Source organism: Mugil cephalus, chromosome 18 (genome assembly GCF_022458985.1).
Source record: "Mugil cephalus isolate CIBA_MC_2020 chromosome 18, CIBA_Mcephalus_1.1, whole genome shotgun sequence".
Lineage (NCBI taxonomy): Eukaryota > Metazoa > Chordata > Actinopteri > Mugiliformes > Mugilidae > Mugil > Mugil cephalus.
In genome coordinates this window covers 22640901-22661662 of record NC_061787.1, presented here as the reverse complement: position 1 = coordinate 22661662, position 20762 = coordinate 22640901, and the positions used below count along the sequence as shown (strand labels likewise).

The following is a 20762-nucleotide window of genomic DNA, read 5'->3' as shown; positions in this document are numbered from 1 at the left end:
TTGGCAGCTTTTGTGAGATAATCCCTTTGTATTTTATTTGTGTGTACCACAAACATGTACAAACCAGTTCTAACACCCACCTTCCTCCGACTAAATACAAGCTAAAAGGTTATTTTTGTGGTTTTGTTGTGCTGATTGTGGACTGATTGATGATGAACTTGTTAGTTTTTGCTCACTGCACTCTTGTGTGTTGCATTGTTTTGCCTTTGTGTTTGTTGATGGCCTAACAAGTGAGTCGCTCTAATTTTTCTAATGAGGGGAGAGTGAAGATGGAGAGAAGGCGATGTAGAGAACGAAAACAAGGTGGAGAAAGACAGGGAGACAGTGGGTCTACTGTCCAGCGCATCACAGTAAGGTGTGTGTTTGTGTGTTGTGGACAGGTTGCCATGGTAACGTGGTCGGCATGGTGACAAAAAATTCTGTCTTGGAGCTGCCCCCTTTTTTGTCTCTTTCTCTCTTTCCCCGTCTGTGTCTAACCACTCGTCAATGCCTCTTCCTGTTTCAATTTTTAACAACTTTTTTCCCTCCTGAATAATTACAGTTATATTAATGTTTCATGAAAAAATCAGAGAGACATTCAGGAAATAAAGCGTCTTGTGAATAATCTGTTTTATGTTTTATCAGCTTCTTCTTTAATTTTTAGTTGCTGCAATTGGACATTTTTGACAGAACTTAAAATTTTATAAATATTTCTTTTTGACCTTTTGATGAGACGACCCACAGAACGCAGGTCTATTTCATCTCCAGGTTAACTCTGTAGATCAGCTTACAGCAGACTGAAAAACTTAGACTGTGTGTTTGTGCAGAGCTGTGATTGAGGATCTTGTCTTGCCAGCTTGTGAATAAATGATGATGTCCTCTCTCTGCTCCTCCTCATCTATTCTTAATGCCTCTCTCTGTACTATAAAGTTTGGCTGCAGATTATATCCGCCTCTCTCTCTGTTATCACTTACCCTCCTACATCTTCTTTCCTTCCTCTGTCTCTTTGGGACACCCATATTTCAGGTTGAAACATTTCTCAATTTTCTTTCTTATTTTGTTCTCTGTCTGCTTTATTGTTCTTTAAAACAGAAATAAATCTTGTCACCACCTAAACTGGCATTATGGGAGTGGGAATTGAGAGTTTATCGATATCATATGAGCTAAATATCACACCTAGCCATCCATCTGATGTAAAAGAAAACACGATTCATCAGACCAGTCTGTAATATATAGCGCTGTGCACTCACACTGTTATGATGGTTTTTGGCAGCGTGATAAAAGATGTGTGTGTGATTTGTCAGGTCTAAATGCAGAGTGCACGTACACTCAATGGAGATCCATTCTGTGTGTCGAGCCATTCCATGTCCTTCTTCCATGTCTCCGTCGTCCAGTTCTAATGCTTGTAGGAGCTTTCTTCAATGGACACTTCTTTCTACCAGAACCAGCTTAATCTATTTCAGAAGTTTGAGCTACACTGGCTCATCTGTTGGATCAGACCACATGGACCGGCCTTCTCAATGATGCTTGACCCTATGTCTGTTTTTTCTCTTCTGTATGTTTTTGATAGGCACTGACCACTGCAGACCAAGAACACCCCACAAGAGAGAATGTCTAAATGTGAGGCCACAAATCTTTTTAAATAGTCTTTTTTTTTTTGAGAGTTCACATATTGCATAATATAACAGTGACAAGCACAGATCACAAAATGCACCCAGTCAATACACAGTGGTATCAGAACGAACTAAATCACAGTTGGCCCGGACTAAATATGTGCCTGGGCAAGATGAGGCCTATATGGCACCAGGCCAGATAGGACCCAGTGCCAATCACAGACAACGAACCATTGAAGAGCGTGGTGAAGCTCAACCAATCAGCCACCCAATGACGGACTGCACAGGAATACCTGTAACCATGTAGCACAAGTGGTACTGATTGAGAACTGTTTTATCACAATATTAATATCTCCAAGTCGTGTGGTGAAACTGGAATACAATCTTTTATATTGTGGTAGATATTGATGAAATAATTGACATCACTTACTGTAATAATTATATATATTATATTTATAATTTAAATCGAAAATATGAATCTTATATCTTATATCCTAAAATCGGCAGGATATGTGTTATTGTGTCAGTCGTTCTGCTCTGACATCATCATCCTTTGGATTTTCTGTTGACTTTCTGTAGGTGGAGCTCTTCTCTTTCTGTTCTTCTGCGGTGACTGACGCGGTGCTGGAGACTAACTGGAAGGCTCCTTACTTGTTATATTTATCTGTAGTGTGTGGACCACTTTAAGCATTTGGCAGCAGATGATTTTATTTATATTTTGGTGCTGAGTCTTTCCTCTCTCCGACAAGTGACTCTCAGATCTTTGGCTCTTCGTGTGTGTTATTTGAGCTTCAGGTCTCAAGGGCAGCGGAAATGCACTTTATGACTCTAACCTTACAAATCCCAAGCGTGTGTGTGGTGACCATCCGGCCTGTTAATTTGATTGCATAACAGGCTTTGGGATGGGAGGGGGGTGGGGATGGTTGCAGATTGTCTGGAATGGAATCCTGCTCGCTCAATCCGTGATAGCTGCTGCCATGGAGAAGCTTTACATGCATATACACACACACACGCACACACAGCAGTCAGCGTCACACACACTCCATACATTCTTGGTTTTAGTACTATAGTCTTTCATGCCTCTACTTTTCTGATGTCATTAATGGGGCATATATGTACATGAGAAAATGTGGCTTTCCTCTCATTTCCTCTCTAATTGTTGCAGTCGCATTCAAATTGTCCTTATTTAGACTATAAATGTAATTTTTTTTTTTAAATGTCTGTCAGGGTTAAACAAAAGCAAATGCACTAGTAGAGTTTCTTGAAGATGTACTCCCACTCGTCCAAGTATATTTGTAGTATACTTCCAGTGAAAGCATTTCTACCAGCAGGCACTGTAGAAATTCACTGTGCTGTACTGTACTTCAAGCTGAGCGTCTCATGTTGGAGTTGAAGTTAATAAATGTGGAACAGCAGTAACTTTCACTGGAACCACTGTAGCACAGAAAATAGAGAAGGTGTCTGAGTTTATTAGAGGCTCGACATTTTTCAGGCTGCTTAAGGCTGTTACATACTCCACAACAAGTAAGAAATTTGTCCATGCACCTAGTTTGGAAGTACTTGCAACCTGTCAAACATTTGATGTGGCCGGGCTAAGCCCTCCCAAGTTGACACAAAAAAGATGATGTTTTAAGTTTTGGTGAAAAAGCACCAAAAAGTCAAAAGAAGGTACACTGGGGCTGATTTATTACAGCCCCAGTGTACCCGGTCCACTTCCATTCATTTAATTCCTGTAAGTGATGAGGAGAGCGAAGAAGTTAAGCTATGGTGGACTTCAATGTCTTTGGGAGAAAAGTTTGAAGTTAAGATAATGGAATCACAACTGTTGTGGGGCCAGAACCCTGACTTTAATCTTTGGCATTGAAAATAATATTTGGCATTGTAAAAAAAGTTGTCTATCTTTTTATGATTCAGTCTCACTAATTTTCAGTTTCAGTTTCAATGTTTTGTTTTTCAGTTTCCTCATAGAGGACTTTTCCAATGTCCAGCACTCGAATTTCTCATGAAGTATAAATGACCTGGCCAAAACTAAGTTTATTCTTGTTCCTGCTCACCTTGAGGACAAGATCAAACTTCTGGCTTCTCGCAGCGTAACAAGCTTTAGACACACGAACAAGGCACTACATTTTGGACTGATAATAGCTGTGTTTCATTTTCGGGAAGGACCACATTGAGTTACGGCATTAAAGTGATGTGTGACTAGAAAGTAAGCTGAAGGCAGCGTTTCACTATGAAGGTTGAGCCATTTGCAATCAGTGCAAGACTGTGATTTCATTTCAAGAAGCTGTCTACTAAAGTGGCATGCCATAGTTTCGGAACGGAAATCAGAAATAATGAAGAGTTAATTAAGAATTTAAAAAAATAAATTTTAAATTGATCTTTTTTGAAAGATCCAATATTGTTTCAAGCACAAAATCATCACATCATTTTTTTTAAACATATGCCATTTCCTGTATCCTTTCACTAGACATCTTGCTTCAGAGACTGTTTTTACAAAAGAACTTGCGAGACAACAAGATTTAGTCCACATGGGAGAAATATCCAAAATATGACAGAAGCTTCAACTCTGAGAGCTCCGTCAGGTGTGGAAGCTGATTGCTTTTGTCTGTTGTCATACCTTTTAAATCAAAAGACACATGAAAGATGTGGAACTGAAAGAAAAATATTGTGGAAATACCACAAATGTCTGGAACCAATGACTACATTACTTTTGTGTCTTTCATAATTAAACAAAAACAGACATGTTTTTAAATAAATCAAATCAATTCAGGGAATCGGTAGCGATATGAACCCCAGATTTATTATTGCACATCTCTATTAATCTAAATAAGGTTTTGGTGAAAGTGAAAATTTAGCTAAAGAGCGATTCAGTGGAAGTGTAACTCCAAACTCTTTGTCATTGTTCAATTTGCCTCGCTGGCGTCCATGGCGCACTCTCATGGAAGGTGACAACAGATGGAGGTAATACAAGAAATGTCATGCATCTAGTCAACAGTCGGCACTGGCATTGTGTACATTGTGTTTGTCTTGATTATGGGGAGGGGTATTTGTGACAGGTGGAGGATTTCTGTGGGGAGTGTCTGCATCCACACTGTGTCCCATTCTGGACTGCGGTTATAGGCTTCAGTGGGTTAGCTATGGGTTATAGGCTTAGGGTTGTTTTGGAGAAAACATTTATAATTATGTTTAAATGTTTAGTATTCTCTATAATAGTGACAATAAATTCAACATCTTTGTGCTGTGGAATGTTAGGGTGTATTCACACCAGGAAAGTCCGATAGTTCACTTGCTTTGGTCCAGACATTTAAAAAAAAAAAAAAAAAAAAAATGTTCGCTTTGTATTCACATTGCATTTTTTGACAAGCGGACCAACTTTATAAACAAACCCACGTGTGTCCCATAGCTACTCAATCACTGGATACAAATTATTGGCGGGATCTTTGGCGAAGTTTTTTCACTTTAAGATACACTGCGTCTGAGTCCGGGTAAAGCCTGCCTCACACATTCTCTTGCCGATTTGACCGTAGACATCGGCATTTTTGCGTGTCAAGCAGCTGATGTATGCTCTCCTCCGACCATATATGGAGGAGCCAGTGCTCTCTTATGAAACAAATGAATTACTGAATGAATGAAATGACCAATGACCGATCACAACATTTTTTGTAACCTTTTTGTTCCTGGTATATCAGATAGCACATTTTTGTTTTTTTTCTTTTTTTTGCAGACGAAACTGTCGCTTATTTTTCCTTTGGACACCAGCGGATGGATTATATAAAGGTCATTTAACTTCACGGCATTAGCGGCCTTGAAGTTAAAGGAACGTAATTTAAACATTAAACATTTAAGAGTGGGTTGAATGGGGCAACTTTAATTATTTTCGTTAGATTTGGAATTATTCTGAATTTACATAATGTAAAAAAATATTATTTCTGTTAATTAAATGCGGAACGCCCTACACTCATGTCGGGCTTGTATGGAAATGTCTGATTGTTTATTGGTGGTTTCAAAGGCATAAGATATTAATTACATTAAAAGGTGCTGTTGTCCTGAAAAGATCCCCCTTGTGTGTATGGTGAATTGTTACAAAGCCTGTTTAATCCAAAAAGGTGCTCAGTTTTAGCATCTGGTTCAGAAAAGGTTCGGATCGCATTCACTGGACAAAAGAAGCAGACCAGGGTTCGTTACAGACTCTGGTACGGACCAAACAAGTGAACCAAGTCCCAGCTACAGAGGTGGTCTCGGTTCACTTGTGTGGTCCGCACCAGAGTTTGCTGATTTGTATTCACACCTACCCAAAAAGTCCGGACCAGAGAAAAGGTCTGTTTCAAGCGGACTAAACGAGCCTGTTGTGAATACGCCTTTAGTGACACAATAGAAGGTGTCTGGTGATATTGGGTTTTATTTAATTGTGACTGATAGATCTGTTATTTTATACAGAATCACCTGAGGACTCTTCATGGGAAATTGCTTAGAATAGGGCAGGCCCTTCTAATAAAATACCTGGTAATATGAGAGTGTGAGAAGCTTTGAAAGAGTGTAGATGGCATGTAGGTAGACAACTCTCGCCTTTTTTTAAGTCTGCCTTCATTGTCTGTAGTTCTTAGGTGTGTCTGTACCTTTAGACAGCTGTCACAACTAAAAAGTAGCTCCTATTTGTTCACATCACTACAATGAGCTTCCACTGAATATTAATGCTGAAGAAAATTGTATTAGCAAAAATCTCCCAAAACAACTTGTTTTGTTTTCCCAGCAGCCAGAAAAAACAGAAACTATTCAGTTTACTATCACATTACTTCTGCTTATCTGGGTTCATTTAGATTTAAAATAACTATGTACATTTCAATAAAAGTTTGTACTTAAACCAAAACAATCTTTACATCTTATTCTGTCAAACCATTATTCGCAGACCTGACATTAAAATGGCCAATCACCACTTGAGTTCAGATCTCAGTTGTGTGTGTCAATAGACAGCTACTGTCTCTAATGAATCTCTATCTACCACTGCATCAGAACCACAAACAGTGTAGAATCACACAGTGTACTCATCTGATAATTCTTAAATATATCATTATTTAGTGTGTTAAGCGCTACAAGGACTATTGTAAAAGGCTCTCATTACTAATGAACACACATCATTTAGTGCTTTTGTCTTTTCAGGTAATCATTTATAATAGAAGTTGTTTGTTTTTTCCCCCCGAATGAATTAGATGAAACCCCCTTCACCCCTGTTGAGTTGGAGGTTTTTAATGTGACCCAGGACTTATTTTGTGTTCACACCACCAACGGAATGAGGTCAAATGTGTTCCGGGCCACGTCCTAAGTGGTCAGAAATCAGATCACTCAAATGTGTCCTCAATGTATCCTGGGTGTGTTCACACCTGTACTTTGTGTTTATACCTGGTTACTTATAATCCAATTCTCAGGACGAATGTTAATGCAAGGTCTGAAGGTTGATCTACTAAATATATCTTTCTAAATAATTCGTTTCAGTTCCAGTTAGCTGCAGATCTCATTCTTTTTCTCTGGAATTTATTCTCATTTCAACACATTTTGTTATATGATTTCATTTAACATGTGCACGTGTAATGTTGTGAAAATAGCCGTTGGCGATTTCCTCATGGTGTTCAGTCATTGGTCCATGAGTTATGTAAGTATGGAGTTAACGGGGATCTCCAGGACACCCGATGGAAACATTGGGTGGAAGGTTACGGCTGCATGTTGATGTGTAGATGGGTAGTGGATGGAATCAAGGGGAGATCCCACTCCCTATTTGGATCTGGCTCCCCCTCTCCCCCTTCCTGTGGGTATCCCCTCACAGTGACTCACACTTGTTTGTCTGTCTCAGTCAAGTCAGTTGCTCCAACAACTCTGGGCTTTTCAGTTCAGTCCATGATGACACACTGTGCAACCAAGGCCAAGCTGGCGTTTGTGTCTGCCCTTGCCGGCCTCATCAGAGCACTGAGGAGTCGGCTGAAGTCATTCCGACGGCTTCTACTGCATGCCGGGTCGGACAGCAGCCACCGGAGGTCCATTGGTGGTGACCGTTGGGAGAGACCTGGGCCCTTAAACAGGAAAAACAAGGTCATAGTTTTAGACTGTTGTGGAGCAGCTCACCTGAAGGTGCCTGTAAGTAGTCATCTGTCTCTGCATAGGCAAAAAAAATACAACCAACACATATTGGTTCACTTAAAGTCAACTGTGTTTTCATTGTGGAGGCTGTGGTTTGTAGTACTATTGAATTGTGAGTACATGTTTCTATTATTTTGAGGTTGTAGACAAGCTAGGTCTTGGCTGAATAGCAGAAACACGATCCAACATAATTCAATCCAACAGAAACTGAACCTTAAAACAGTAATAAAGGAGGATTTAGGTTAGAATGCATTAATTACTGTACCTAAGGTTTTGTCAAGAGACTGTATTATATAAGCCACTTACAGACATTCATTGGTGCATTTGTTGGGGGCAGTAAAGTGTGCTGGTCAGGAGTCAGGTTACCGCCAACCTTATCCTCTCAAACTCTGACGTGTCCTAACATCAGCTTCAAAGACCTTTGTCCCAAAATAAGATATGGTCCCATTAATGAATGTTAATTATACTTAAACGGTCTATGTCTATGTGAAATCACATAACTATTTCATGTAATTGTAGTCTGTGCTTTCAGGAGACTTTGAACACGCTGAAGTTAAAACTGGAATATTGAACCAGAATGTGTTTATTTGGACTAGGAAATTTTTGACAGGAAAACAAGAAAATGAGACTTGTGTGTCCATTGTATTATTTCACTCAAATTCTTCCTGCAGACAGAAATTTTTTTACATTTCTGTCTCATAAAAACATCCTCACTCTCTTATCTGTATGCTCAGATGACAGTGACATACATGCAGGTGTGAATGTGACCCTGAATTATGTGTTCCCCTCCTCTCGTCCAGGACAGATAATATTGGTGCAGGCGGTGGGAGACTAAATACACTGTCTATGTGTTATTTTAATTCATAAGAAAAGAAAATGTCCTGAAGCCAAACACACGTGCTGACTTGTTCGGATTTCTGTCTGACCAGAGTGCAGAGCTTACGTTAATTTAATAGGACAGCTGTAATGTGTCCGATGGGGAAGTCTGCTACTGTGTGCAGAACTGTTTAACCTCATCACGCTGATTCACTCTGCTTGCAAGGCCTCTTAATTAGGTCCAGTGGTGGACAAATAATATGTAGTGTTGCAGGATTACTGCTGGAACCTACTTTTCGCAGCTTGTGTTTGTTTGATGTTGTAGCCGATCAAACATATTAAAAGGGAAATGCAGCACTCAATCAAGTAAACCACGTTTTATAGATGGAGTTCTGCCCTCATCAACAATATATAACAATGTTACAAATGTTAGCATATAAGGATGTCGGATATGTTTTTTAGCATGGGCGCCATCACATTGCCGTACTGTGGGCTGTGATGTCCTGGGGTTGTAGATTCCGATAGAGACAGACAGTGAAACAGAGAAGAGCTTGAGAAAGACGAGAGCTTGAGAAATGGCCTGGAGAATGACTCCAGGTAGTATTGCCAACATGCTCTTCTCTCCAAACCACTGGTTTCACCACTTCTTACACCCTCAGTGGTACCACTGCTCAGTTTCAACACCGGATCAGTTCAAAAGTATATACAATAACATTCAACATCAACATCAACAGGTTCGACATCTCTTTCCATTTCATCCTCGTCCCATTCCAACAGCGTTCAGAGTGATCCAACCAACTCCGTGACATGTTCAGTGACTTCACTTAAAAATGGCGACCCTCTAGCAGGCAAGCCAGGTGAAAATAACAAAAATAAACTTTTTATATCTTTGATTTGAGCTACTTTTTAATATTTGACTTAAGCAAAGGTGTTAATTTGCATAGACTTCACAGTACAAGGACCAATACATGTACATTTTTTTCCCCTTTAAACACCATGTGCCACATGATATATGTTTAGATGTCCTTTTGTCTTTGTTGTGCCATATGGCAAATTCATCTGTTCTATACAGTTTCTGTTGTGTTTATTTTTTTCAATCCTTTAATGATTGGATTCCTTTTTGCTAATCTCCTGTGTACTACAGTCTTGTCCTGCCTTGTCTGGTCTGGTCTGTTCATGTGTAATACTCATATATATATATATATATATATATTCTTTGCTTGACTGTCCAGTTCTTTTGTGAGTGAGTTTTCTAACAAGGGCAAAGTCAAATTCCATTTTCTGAGCACATGGTGGCTGGAAACAAAATCGAGCTTCAAGTTTATTTCTTGGTATCTGGAGACAAAACAGATAATCACTGATTTGATATTGATCAAACGACCTTGAAGAGACAATTCATTAAACAGGTTAACAGGGTTTGTCTGGTCGTGTTGGGTCTTGTCTAAGTTAACAGGGCAGGGTATGTGCAGCAGTATGTGTAGATGCCGTTTTTTTTTTTTTTTTTTGATATACTATATTGATCCCCGAGGGGAAATTCTGTCCTGCTGTTTGACCCAAGCTGTGCCTCTCACCACTGCGCCACAGCCCCACCTTCCTTCCTGAGACAGAAATGTAAATTCCTGCTGAGATTTTAGCACCTGTTTGCTTTGTGTGTTTCAGCATCCATTATACAGAATTTAGGTGGACATAAACAGCAACAGATAGAATAACACATTAGAGAGGAATGTAAAGTGTTTGTGTGTGGGTGCATGCAGGTGTGTGTGCGTATTCAGAGCACAGGTGCAGGGTTTGCAGCTTTAATCCTGTGATTAAGAGGTGCTACATGAGCATCCTGTCGCTTCGACTCTCATCCTCCATCTGTGTTATGACTCACACAGACACACAAATGCACACATGCCTAAATTTGAAATGTCAACATTCCTAAACTCCTCAGCCTCTTTCGAATAGTTCTCAATCTATTTTCGAGTGTCAGCACCGTCCGAAACCCTTGTTTTTATTTGTTTATCAAATGTTTGCAGCACTCGAGTCGAGCTGCGTTCAGAGGCTTCATTTGCACTCAGCTCAGCCTGGGTGGAAAATCTCATTTACATATGGCGGTGTGATGTTCCACACTTGATCATATGCAGTGCAAATTTGCATGTTAGTTATCGCTTATAGCCCTGGATAATATTATTTTGGAAAAGATGACTGATTCTCTTCAGGCACACATCTTAGTGTGCCTGAAGATGAGACATAACAGTTCATCATTGATCTAGGATATGGAGGTCAGTCAGTCTGGAGAATGTCAAGGATTTTAACTGCATCATGAAGTGTAGTAACTAAAAGTAAGTAAATAAGTTACCAGCCTCAGAAACCACAAATTAACAGCACCAAAGGGCCCATTCAGACCTTGCATTCCCGTCCTTGGGAATCAATCAAGGGACCTCCTTCTTAGCGTGAATACATAATCAGTCCAGAGTTGCATTAAAGATCACCTACTCAACAGAGTTTAACTCATTCAGAAGAAGAGAACACATCAACACTATCATAAATGACCACCTGACAGGGGAAAAGCATCAGGAAGTGATGTGCTCATGTGAGTGTTCAAAAATATTCTGCCTTTTGTTTACTAACTGAAAAATATATTCAAACCAGAATTAACAAATTGATTTATTTAATATGAGTTTACAGTGTGTGATTCATTAAAAAAAAAGTATCTGGAAGTGGTTAATTATTGATGCGATCATGTGGATGTATAAGGAGCTGCATGGAGTTATGTATTTTTCAGTTATGTATTTTTTCAATAATCTGTGTTTTTTTTTTACCTTCATTACCAGAGAATTGCCAGAGAATGTCCAGTATGTATGGACGCTTCCTGGATTTAGTTATTATCTGAGCTTTGTCTTTAAAATAACTTATAACAAGGAGGAAATCAATAAATAAATAACTTAACGTGTGTAATTTTAGAGAGTGACACAGACTTGACTATGACCACAGTGTACCATCTTCTGACGGCTACTTCCAGCAGGATAATGCACCATGTCACAAAGCTCATATCATCTCAAACTGGTTTCTGGAACATGACAATGAGTTCACTGTACTCAAATGGCCTCCACAGTAACCAGATCTCAATTCAGTAGATCTTTGGGATGTGGTGGAACGGGAGATTCACATCATAAATGTGCAGCCGACAAATCTGCAGCAACTGTGTGATGCTATGATGGGATAGCAGATAGCAGAGGTTCTCTGTGGACAGGATTGTCCTGGGACCAAAATCTCTGAGGAATGTTTCTAACACCTTGTTGAAAGTATGCCACGAAGAATTAAGGCAGTTCTGAAGGCAAAAGGGGGTCCAGCCTTTTACTAGCAAGGTGTACCTAATAAAGTGGCTGGCGTGTGTATTTGCTTAATTAATTCCAGATGAAGACTTTTTGAATTGTGGGCACTTTTTAGAGTTCAAGTGGCAGCCACTGAGTGCATCAGGCTTTAATAGTCAAAATGCTTTACTGATATTAAAATGTTTTACTCACTGAACCCTGTAACAACCTATATTCATCATCGATTAATCATTTAAGTTCAGCAAAAACAAAAGAAAACATTCCACTGAAATCTGCTTGTAAATGGTTGAACATTTACGACTGAACATTTATTTAAAGATGAAATTGTTTTAAAAATCCAAATCCAATCAAATCTGAAAAGACGTTCGGTGGCAGCTTTGGGTGCTTTCATTACCTCGTGCTTTAGACACATTTCAGGCGCCAAAAAACAATTCCAGTCCTAGCTGAGAAGGAGTATTCCCATTTCAACTTCTATACTTCAGAGAGCTGGAATATTAGAAATCTCACATTAATGCAGAAATTGTGGAAATATTTCAAGATTAATTAATTAATTATGTGTACAGTTGAGACAGGAAATGCAACGAAACTGTTTTGACCCCATCAATCTGTGGGCCAGCATTGTTTACTGACTTTATCTTCTAGTGCTTTTTTTAAATAAATGATTTGAATGCTTCATCCACTGCTACACATAATTAACATTTTCCCATGAAAGAAAGGGAGAAAAGAAGAAGGAGAGAGGTGGAGGTGGAGGAGAAACCAGAGAGGAGAGGTGAGAATGGTTCAAATAAAGATAGCAAACGTGAGAATGGAGGAGGGAAAGAGAGGAAAGGAAGGAGGGAGGGAGGTGAAGATATCTCTAAGGGAGAGAGAAGCAGAGGAAGACAAGTCAGGGACAAGCAGAAGCGTCGGCACCATCCTGCCGCCTCGCAGTCGATGCACAGGAGCATGTTGGCGCCACAGAGCCTAAGTCGCCCTCGGGACTGCAGGACCCACAATGCAGTGGGACACCCAGCAGCTAACTGGTCACCCACCTGGGAACTGCAGGTACAAATAGAGGGAGCCAGAGGATGGATTAGGGAGCACAGAGCAGAGAGGATGATATGAAAGCAGATGGATGGTGGAAGTGCTGTGTACTTGTTTAGCTGTTTTGTTTACTGCTTCAAAATCTTGAGAACACAGGGAGAGCTTAGGCGCTTCAGAAAGGTTTGAAAGAAAGCTCGTGTCACCGAGTATACATGGACTCACAGTGTGGTAACATTAGTCACTCAGCTACAGCAGGAAGTCAGGTATTGGGGGTGGCTCCATGTCGTGTGTGTGTGTGTGTGCGTGTGCGTGTGCGTGTGTGTATGCGTGTGTTTCTCACTGTGGGGATGACGAATACTCTGGAAGCCTGCTTAACCTGTCGCATTATTCAGTGTGATGTGAGGAGCAAGGGGGGGAAACAAATCCACCATCAGACGAGCTGATGGATATTGCTGTGGTTTACTTTTTGGCTTTTCCTGCACTTTCCTGAACATTTCACAGAATTTTAAGGGAGACATGCTCCAACTGCACATATAACAAGAGAAACATATTGGTTGCCTGTCAGTGCAGACCCCACCCCGAGTTGTGGCTGCTATATATCAGAGTGTACTGAGGCTAAAGTGTGCTATGAACTTTTATGGCCGAATTCCCTTTGTACTAAAGGATGTTTAATTTTATGAGTTGATAAGATCACACCTGCCAATACACTAGTGAATCCATTTTAATAGAGGGTTTTCACGGCTCGTCATAAATCCGGAAGTTGCCATGTTGGAGGCACTCTGCAAGGTAGGCAGAGCACACAGACTGAAGTAGGTTGTGGAAAATGGTGAGTTTTTGCTGTGTTTTTGGCTGTACAAATCCGGGAGGCAATGAAAAACATTTGGAATTTTATAGATTGCTAAAAGTTATTACAAAGCAGAGAGAACAATTCCAAAATCAGAGTAAAAGAGGCGCTTTTGGTTAGCGAAGCTAAGCCAGGACCTATGAGGCAAATGTCTTGATAACATCTGAATTTGTTCGGCTCTTAACTAATTTTCTAGTGGACTCATAATAATATAATTCATATCAAGCTACTACCTTTGGCATTATTGACTTATATCCTTACCACCCTTTATAGACTGCTACAGTAGAGACACCATTCTCAAAATGTGGAGCTAAAATCTGATGTATTTCTCATTGTATTCCAGGTAAAAAGTCTGACCTTTATCGAAAGAATGACCCAGATTGGGTGCCATCTGTTGGTATGACAGGTCAGCAAAGATCAGTTGAGTTTCATATGAATAATATTATTATCACTACACTAGAAAATGTATTAAGAGCCACTGCTATCAACACATCATTTACCTGACAAGAAATGGGTTGAACAAATTTGGATGTTGTCCAGACTTTTGGCTGTCGATCCTGGTTTAGCTTTGCTGACCGCAAGCACCTCCTTTCCTCTGATAAACTTTTGTCATCGTTCTCCTTGATTTGCAATAACTTTTGTCAGTCTATAAAATTCCAAATGTTTTGGAGCACTACAAACCGTAACCTACATTCTGAATACCGGAACCCAGAACCTTCATGAAAACAAGTTGTAGTGCAGGACTGTTCAAAAGTCCAAAATTCTTACACTGTGGAGTTGTCTCTATACTTTTGGTCATGTTAAGTGTGTGTGTGTGTGTGTGTGCACTTTACAGGATGACTTGCCAATCAAAGAGATCAGTATCACTCACCACGTTAAGGAGGGATCAGAAAAGGCAGACCCACGACAATTCGAGCTGCGCAAAGTCCTGGGACAAGGCTCCTTTGGCAAGGTACCTCTTCATTCATGTGTGTGTGAGTGGGCATGCATAAGTGTGCGCTTAAATTTTCAAATGTTAAGCCATCGGTGACTACAGGCTGAGGGTCACACACGAGGTCACACAGCGTCATCACACACAGAGATCGATAGAAAGACAGACAGACAGAAATAACGATAGAAAGAAATGGCCTCCAAATTCATTAGCTCTCCAATTGATCCAGTGTTTGTGGGATGCACCCCAAAAATTAGATTCTGTTGCCAGACACCACGGGACACCCTCAGAAGGTCGAGAGGAGATCTGCACAATATTAAGCAGTCATAATGTTATGCCTGATCAGTGTTTATATTGTGTATATACAGTCAGGTGTATAAATATATACACATTTTCCATCTTTTTGACACCACCAGAATGGATTTGAAATGAAACAAATAAGATGTGCTTCAAGTGCAGACTTTCAGTTTTTGAGGGTATTTGAGGATATTTACATACAAATCAGGTGAATGGTGTAGGAAATGAAACAGCCATTATTCTCTCATTATCCCATTTACAAGAGCATATAAAAGGTCTAGTTCATTTCAAGTGTGCTATTTGCATTTGAAATCTGTTGCTGTCAACTCTCCAAAGGATCCAAAGAGCTGTCACTATCAGTGAAGCAAGGCTGAAAAATCAAAACAAACCCATCAGATACATAGCAAAAACATTAATTGTGGCCAAATCAACTGTTTGGAATATTCTTAAAAAGAAAGGGTGCACCGGTGAACTCGGCAACACCAAAAGACCCGGAAGACCGCAGAAAACAACTGCAATGTATGAACGAAGAATTGTTTCCCTGGTGAAGAAAAACCCCTTCCCAACAGTTGGCCAGATCAAGACCATTCTCCGGGAGGTAGGTGTATGTGTCACAGTCAACAATCAAGAGAAGACTTCACCAGAGTGAATACAGAGGGTTCACCACAAAATGTAATCTATTGGTGAGCCTCACATACAGGAAGGCCAGATTAGAGTTTACCAAACAACACCTAAAATAGCCTTTACAGTTCTGGAACAACATCTTATGGACAGATGAGACAATGATCAACTTGTACCCATGTGACGGGAAGAGACGAGTATGGAGAAGGAAAGGAACTGCTCATGATCCAAAACATACCACCTCATCAGTGAAGCATGGTGGTGGTAGTGTCACGGCGTGGGCATGTATGGCTGCCAATAGAACTGGTTCCCTTGTATTTATTGATGATATGACTGCTGACAAAAGCAGCAGGATGAATTCTGAAGTGTCGGGCAATATTATCTGCTCATATTCAGCCAAATGCTTCGGAACTCATCAGCGCTTTGCAGTGCAGATGGACAATGACCCGAAACATACCATGAAAAGCAACCAGAGAGCAAGCAGGAACTGAAGACAGTTGAAGTGGAGGCCTGGCAGAGCATTACTAATGACGTAACTCAGTGTCTGGTGATGTCTATGCACTCCAGACTTGAGGCTTTAATTGACTGCAAAAAAAGTAGTAAAAGTATTAAAAAGTGAAAGTTTGGTTTATGATTGTGAATTAGTCCTATTACTTTTGGTCCCTTAAAAAGTGGGAGGAACATATACAAACTGTTGTGATATACAAATTGATTTGGATGTTAATACCCTTAAAATAAAGGTGAAAGTCTGCAGTTAAAGCACATTTCATTTCAAATCCATTGTGGTGGTGTATAGAGCCAAAAAGATGAGAATTGTGTCTTCTTTAAAATTATATTATATCTTGAATTGAGTACAATATATAGAGGGTAAGTATGAAAAAATATGAATGTAAGACAAATATAAACTAATATAAATTCTCTATAATATTATATATAATATTATATTTTATTCATCTATAAAATATGCAGTAGTCAGGATTTGGCAGTGTACATTATTCACCAGATACATTTGTCTGCCTGTGCATCAGTGACTGACCTTTCTTTTAACTATGTGGGTGTTTAGGTGTTTTTGGTGAGGAAGATCACTGGACCAGACGCTGGTCAGCTGTACGCCATGAAGGTCCTAAAGAAAGCTACGCTGAAAGGTAGAAAATATGAATCCACAGCAAGAATTCCTGAAAGCCTTTTAAACATTTAAACATGTTTACAACATAAAAGATGTAAAATAAAGAGATATGTGACATATTAAGTAAAAAAACAAGAGTAATATGTTTGAAGTTGGATATTGAAGTAGTAGGCTAAATTGAATGTGGCCATGTTTCCTGTGTGTCTCACTACTGATCAAATGTAGGTGGAAAAATAAAACTAAAAACTAGCCCTGCGATAGACTGGCAGGGTGTATCCCGCCTTTTGCCTGATGAGAGCTGGGTTAGGCTCCAGCAACCCACGCAACCCTAGTGAGGATAAGAGGTATGGAAGATGAGATGTGACCATTTTAGCCATGTCCCTTAATGAGTGTCTAGATTTAATACAAAACATAAACGGAGCACTAGCCTGAACAAACACTGCAGAAGTCAAGTAATAGACAGTTTTTTATTTTCAAATGTTGATTTTTTGTTTACTACAGTTGTTACTAACAAATGGTAAAATCAATGCTTTCATTACCTGCTTTTGCTGAGACAGAACATCATAGTTGGACGGTTTCAGGTCAGATTTGCTAATCAGCTGTTGGAAATTAGTGGCATTTTGCTTGGAGGACTTCCACACCATGGGTGTGTGCTGTATTTAGTGAAGTTTGGATAAAATATGAAGAAGTCAAAGTGAAATAAACTTTAATTTGATGTTTTTCTATGCTGATTTCGCTGGTAATGATAAATAAACAAACAGGAGATTTAAACAGTTATCCAAGTATATATATAGTGTTTTCCGTTAGATTTGGAAAGGCTAGTAACCCCTCTGAACTGCAGACCTCCCACATTTAAGTATATATTCTCACTTATTGTACCTTGTTTATTTCAAAAAGCTTGTATCTATAAGTTGTATTTTGTTGTACTCAAAATTCAGTCAACAGAACGGCTTTGACATGGGGGCACACACAGATAAAAGGATAAAAGAAATACACTCCTGCACTAAAACATCACAGATGTCAACAAAATTGTTGGTACCATTCTGTTAAAGACAGAGAAAATAAATGGTCACTTGACTAAAAAGCTGAAAATCATACCCTTCACAAAGATATTATTTAATGAAAAAAATTAAATAAAATCCTTCTTTGTGGCCGTTTTTAATGTTCAGTTAAAATAGTGTCAGAAAAGTGGTAATTCAACTTGATGATATTTTTGGAGGCTCGGTGGTTAGCACTGATGCCTCCCGACGAGAAGGTCCAAGTTGGAGTCCAGGCTCGGGCCTTTCTGGGTAGAATTTGCATGTTCTCCCTGTGTCCGTGTGGGTTTTCTCCAGGTACTCTGGTTTTCTCTCACCTCCAAAGACATGCTTATTAGGCTGATTGGTGACTCTAAATTGACCCTAGGTGTGCATGTGAATGGTTGTTTGTCTCAGTGTTAGCCCTGTGATAGGCTGGCAACTTGTCCAGGGTGTACCCCGCCTCTCGCCTCTTGCCTAATGCCAGCTGGGATAGGCTGCAGCAACCCCCGCGACCCTAGTGTGGATTAAGCGGTATGGAAAATGAGATGAGATGTTTTTGGAGGATAAACCAGATTGAACTGAACCCTACAATGTTTCCGTTATTTAACTTAGGCCACTGAAAAATAAACGGGAACATGCGTTCCTATTATAGTGCAACAAACTAGAGTTAAATCTTTACTGTGATTTAATTTGTTGCTCTCTCTGTTTGATTTACGTGGATTACCAGAACCTTCAATAAGAAAATATTTTAAAAAGGACTGGTATTGTAGACTGGTGTACCTAATGAACTGGTAGGTGAGTGTTTAAGTCGCACTGCATCTGCTGATATAAATAATACAACATGCTTCTTTGTTTTTCTCTTGTCTCTTGTCTCGTGTCTCGTATCTTTTCTTTTCTCTCTTCGTTTGTCTTTCCTATTTTTCTTCCTCTCTTCCCTATGACTCAGCTACTCACTCGTCCCCGTCTGGGAGTCTCTCCATGCAAAATAGAAAACAGACGAAGAAGGGAGCTTGTTGTATTTGTGTCTTTTCCACTCATTTATCTTCTGATTTATGAGTTTTCCACTCTGTGTGTTTATTTCCAGTGCGTGACCGGGTCAGGACGAAGATGGAGAGAGACATTCTGGTGGAGGTCAACCATCCCTTCATCGTCAAGCTGCACTATGGTGAGTTAGCCAATCAGAGCTCAGTAGGGGAGGGCGTGGGCCTTGCACTGGGAACATATAGGGAACTTTTTAGATCTTATCACTGTCGTCCTTCCTTCTTTCCCTGCAGCATTTCAGACAGAGGGAAAGCTCTACCTGATCTTGGATTTTCTCAGAGGAGGAGACCTTTTCACTCGTCTCTCTAAGGAGGTAACAGTCGTTGAGCACATAAATTATGCAAACGAGGACGAGAATGTATAGCTACACAGGTTTTCGTGACGACCAACTTTGAAGTTTTGAGTGTGTGTGCCACGGGTGGTTGTTATCCTGGCAATTGCTAATTACACACAGCACAGTGAAACATGAATAATGGGGTAGAGTATGGTGGAGATGCCTAAGTGGATAGCTACTGTAGCAACCTGTGATGGCACCCACCTGTAATAAACATAACTTTTAGCCCCGATCTTGTACAGGATTTCCACATATGGTTTGATTCACGCCCTTTTACCACCATCACCATAAGGGATATTAGTCTTTTTTTCAGCATTTTTGCCTCAAACTCATTATCAGAAAAACTTTTAAAGGTCCTACCCTGCATCAGGAGTAGAGGTGGGGATAGTCCCCCTAAATAACACAAGCCCAGGCAACTGTGTGGGGAGCTTGGTCCGGAACATCTATGGGCGGTGACCACCTAAAACTCACATGACTAGGGTCTGTTAATGACCAGATAGTCACCTGTAATTGGGTGTCCCAATCAAGTTTTTTATAAATACATTTCTCAATAAACTTAATTCAACTGCCATTAAAACAGAAGAAGTTACGACTACAAGGACACGTTGTCTTGATCTTCACTCCATAATTCGTCGGTTTCTACAACAACTAGATCATTAAATCGTTAAATTGGTGTACCGCAAAACTTAAGGTAGTCATTGACAGCCACTGATAAATAAATGACAAATGATGATAAAAATTTGTGAAATAACATTGTGGGAGTTGGCATGATACGTCAATATATGACGTGCTGTCATTGAAACAGTTGTCAGTAGATTAATAATTGGTTAAATGTTTGATTTGATTTGCTTCCTACGTAAAAACCAACTTATGTGTTGCAGGTGATGTTCACAGAGGAGGATGTGAAGTTCTACCTGGCAGAGCTAGCCCTCGCCCTCAATCACCTGCATGGCCTCGGCATCATTTATAGAGACCTCAAGCCTGAGAAGTATGCACACACTTCAGACATTATTAAATGAGATTAGTATCAGGACTATCCAATTTCATGCAGAGGTGTTTTTTCCCTTTATGAGTTGCAACAGGCCTCATAATAGAATCAAAATGTTTCCAGACTCATATTCTGATAAGAACTGAGGGTATGTCGACCTACAATGCAGAAATGCACAAATCTGACTGAACTTTTGACTCTTCATCTCTGCTGTTTTCAGGGAAGAGTATAACTAGCACAAGCTAACTTCAACTTTCCAAATAAAAAGTGATTCCTTTTATTGAGTGAAAGTAAACTAATTTGTTAGTGTCAGTTGCAAATTTAGCAAACAGGATGTTCTCTAATTCGAGTGAATTAGACAACTAATGTGTGTAAAAACAACTTACAAAAATCTTTAGTCCTCTATATTCAGAATTGTCTCTACAGCTGAGTTTCTTGATTATTGTTGGTACAGTGTATATCTTGTCATTTTGCAACTGCAATGCACAAATATGCAGATGCAAACTATTCTCAAATCAAACATTTAACCAATTGTGAAAAGTTTCAACTTCTTATTTCTCTAACAAAATGTCTTTGTGCAAAATTAGCATGAACCATAGAAACACAAAACACAATGCTGGAAAATACAGCAGTTATTCCTATTCACATTCAATCATTTACTTTACATAATAAGGACTTGTTATT

The 20762-nt window shown here is 39.7% G+C and overlaps 1 protein-coding gene across 2 annotated transcripts in view; it reads left to right on the top strand.

The window, feature by feature from the left end:
• rps6ka3b (ribosomal protein S6 kinase, polypeptide 3b) overlaps positions 1 to 20762 on the top strand; it is a 57739-nt gene that overhangs the window by 18798 nt on the left and 18179 nt on the right. For both annotated transcript variants that reach the window (XM_047612277.1, XM_047612276.1), the window contains exons 3-7: positions 14557 to 14673; positions 16634 to 16715; positions 18800 to 18880; positions 18990 to 19069; positions 19972 to 20078. In XM_047612277.1, coding sequence (XP_047468233.1) covers positions 14557 to 14673; positions 16634 to 16715; positions 18800 to 18880; positions 18990 to 19069; positions 19972 to 20078 — 467 coding nt within the window. The remainder of the gene's footprint in view (positions 1 to 14556; positions 14674 to 16633; positions 16716 to 18799; positions 18881 to 18989; positions 19070 to 19971; positions 20079 to 20762) is intronic.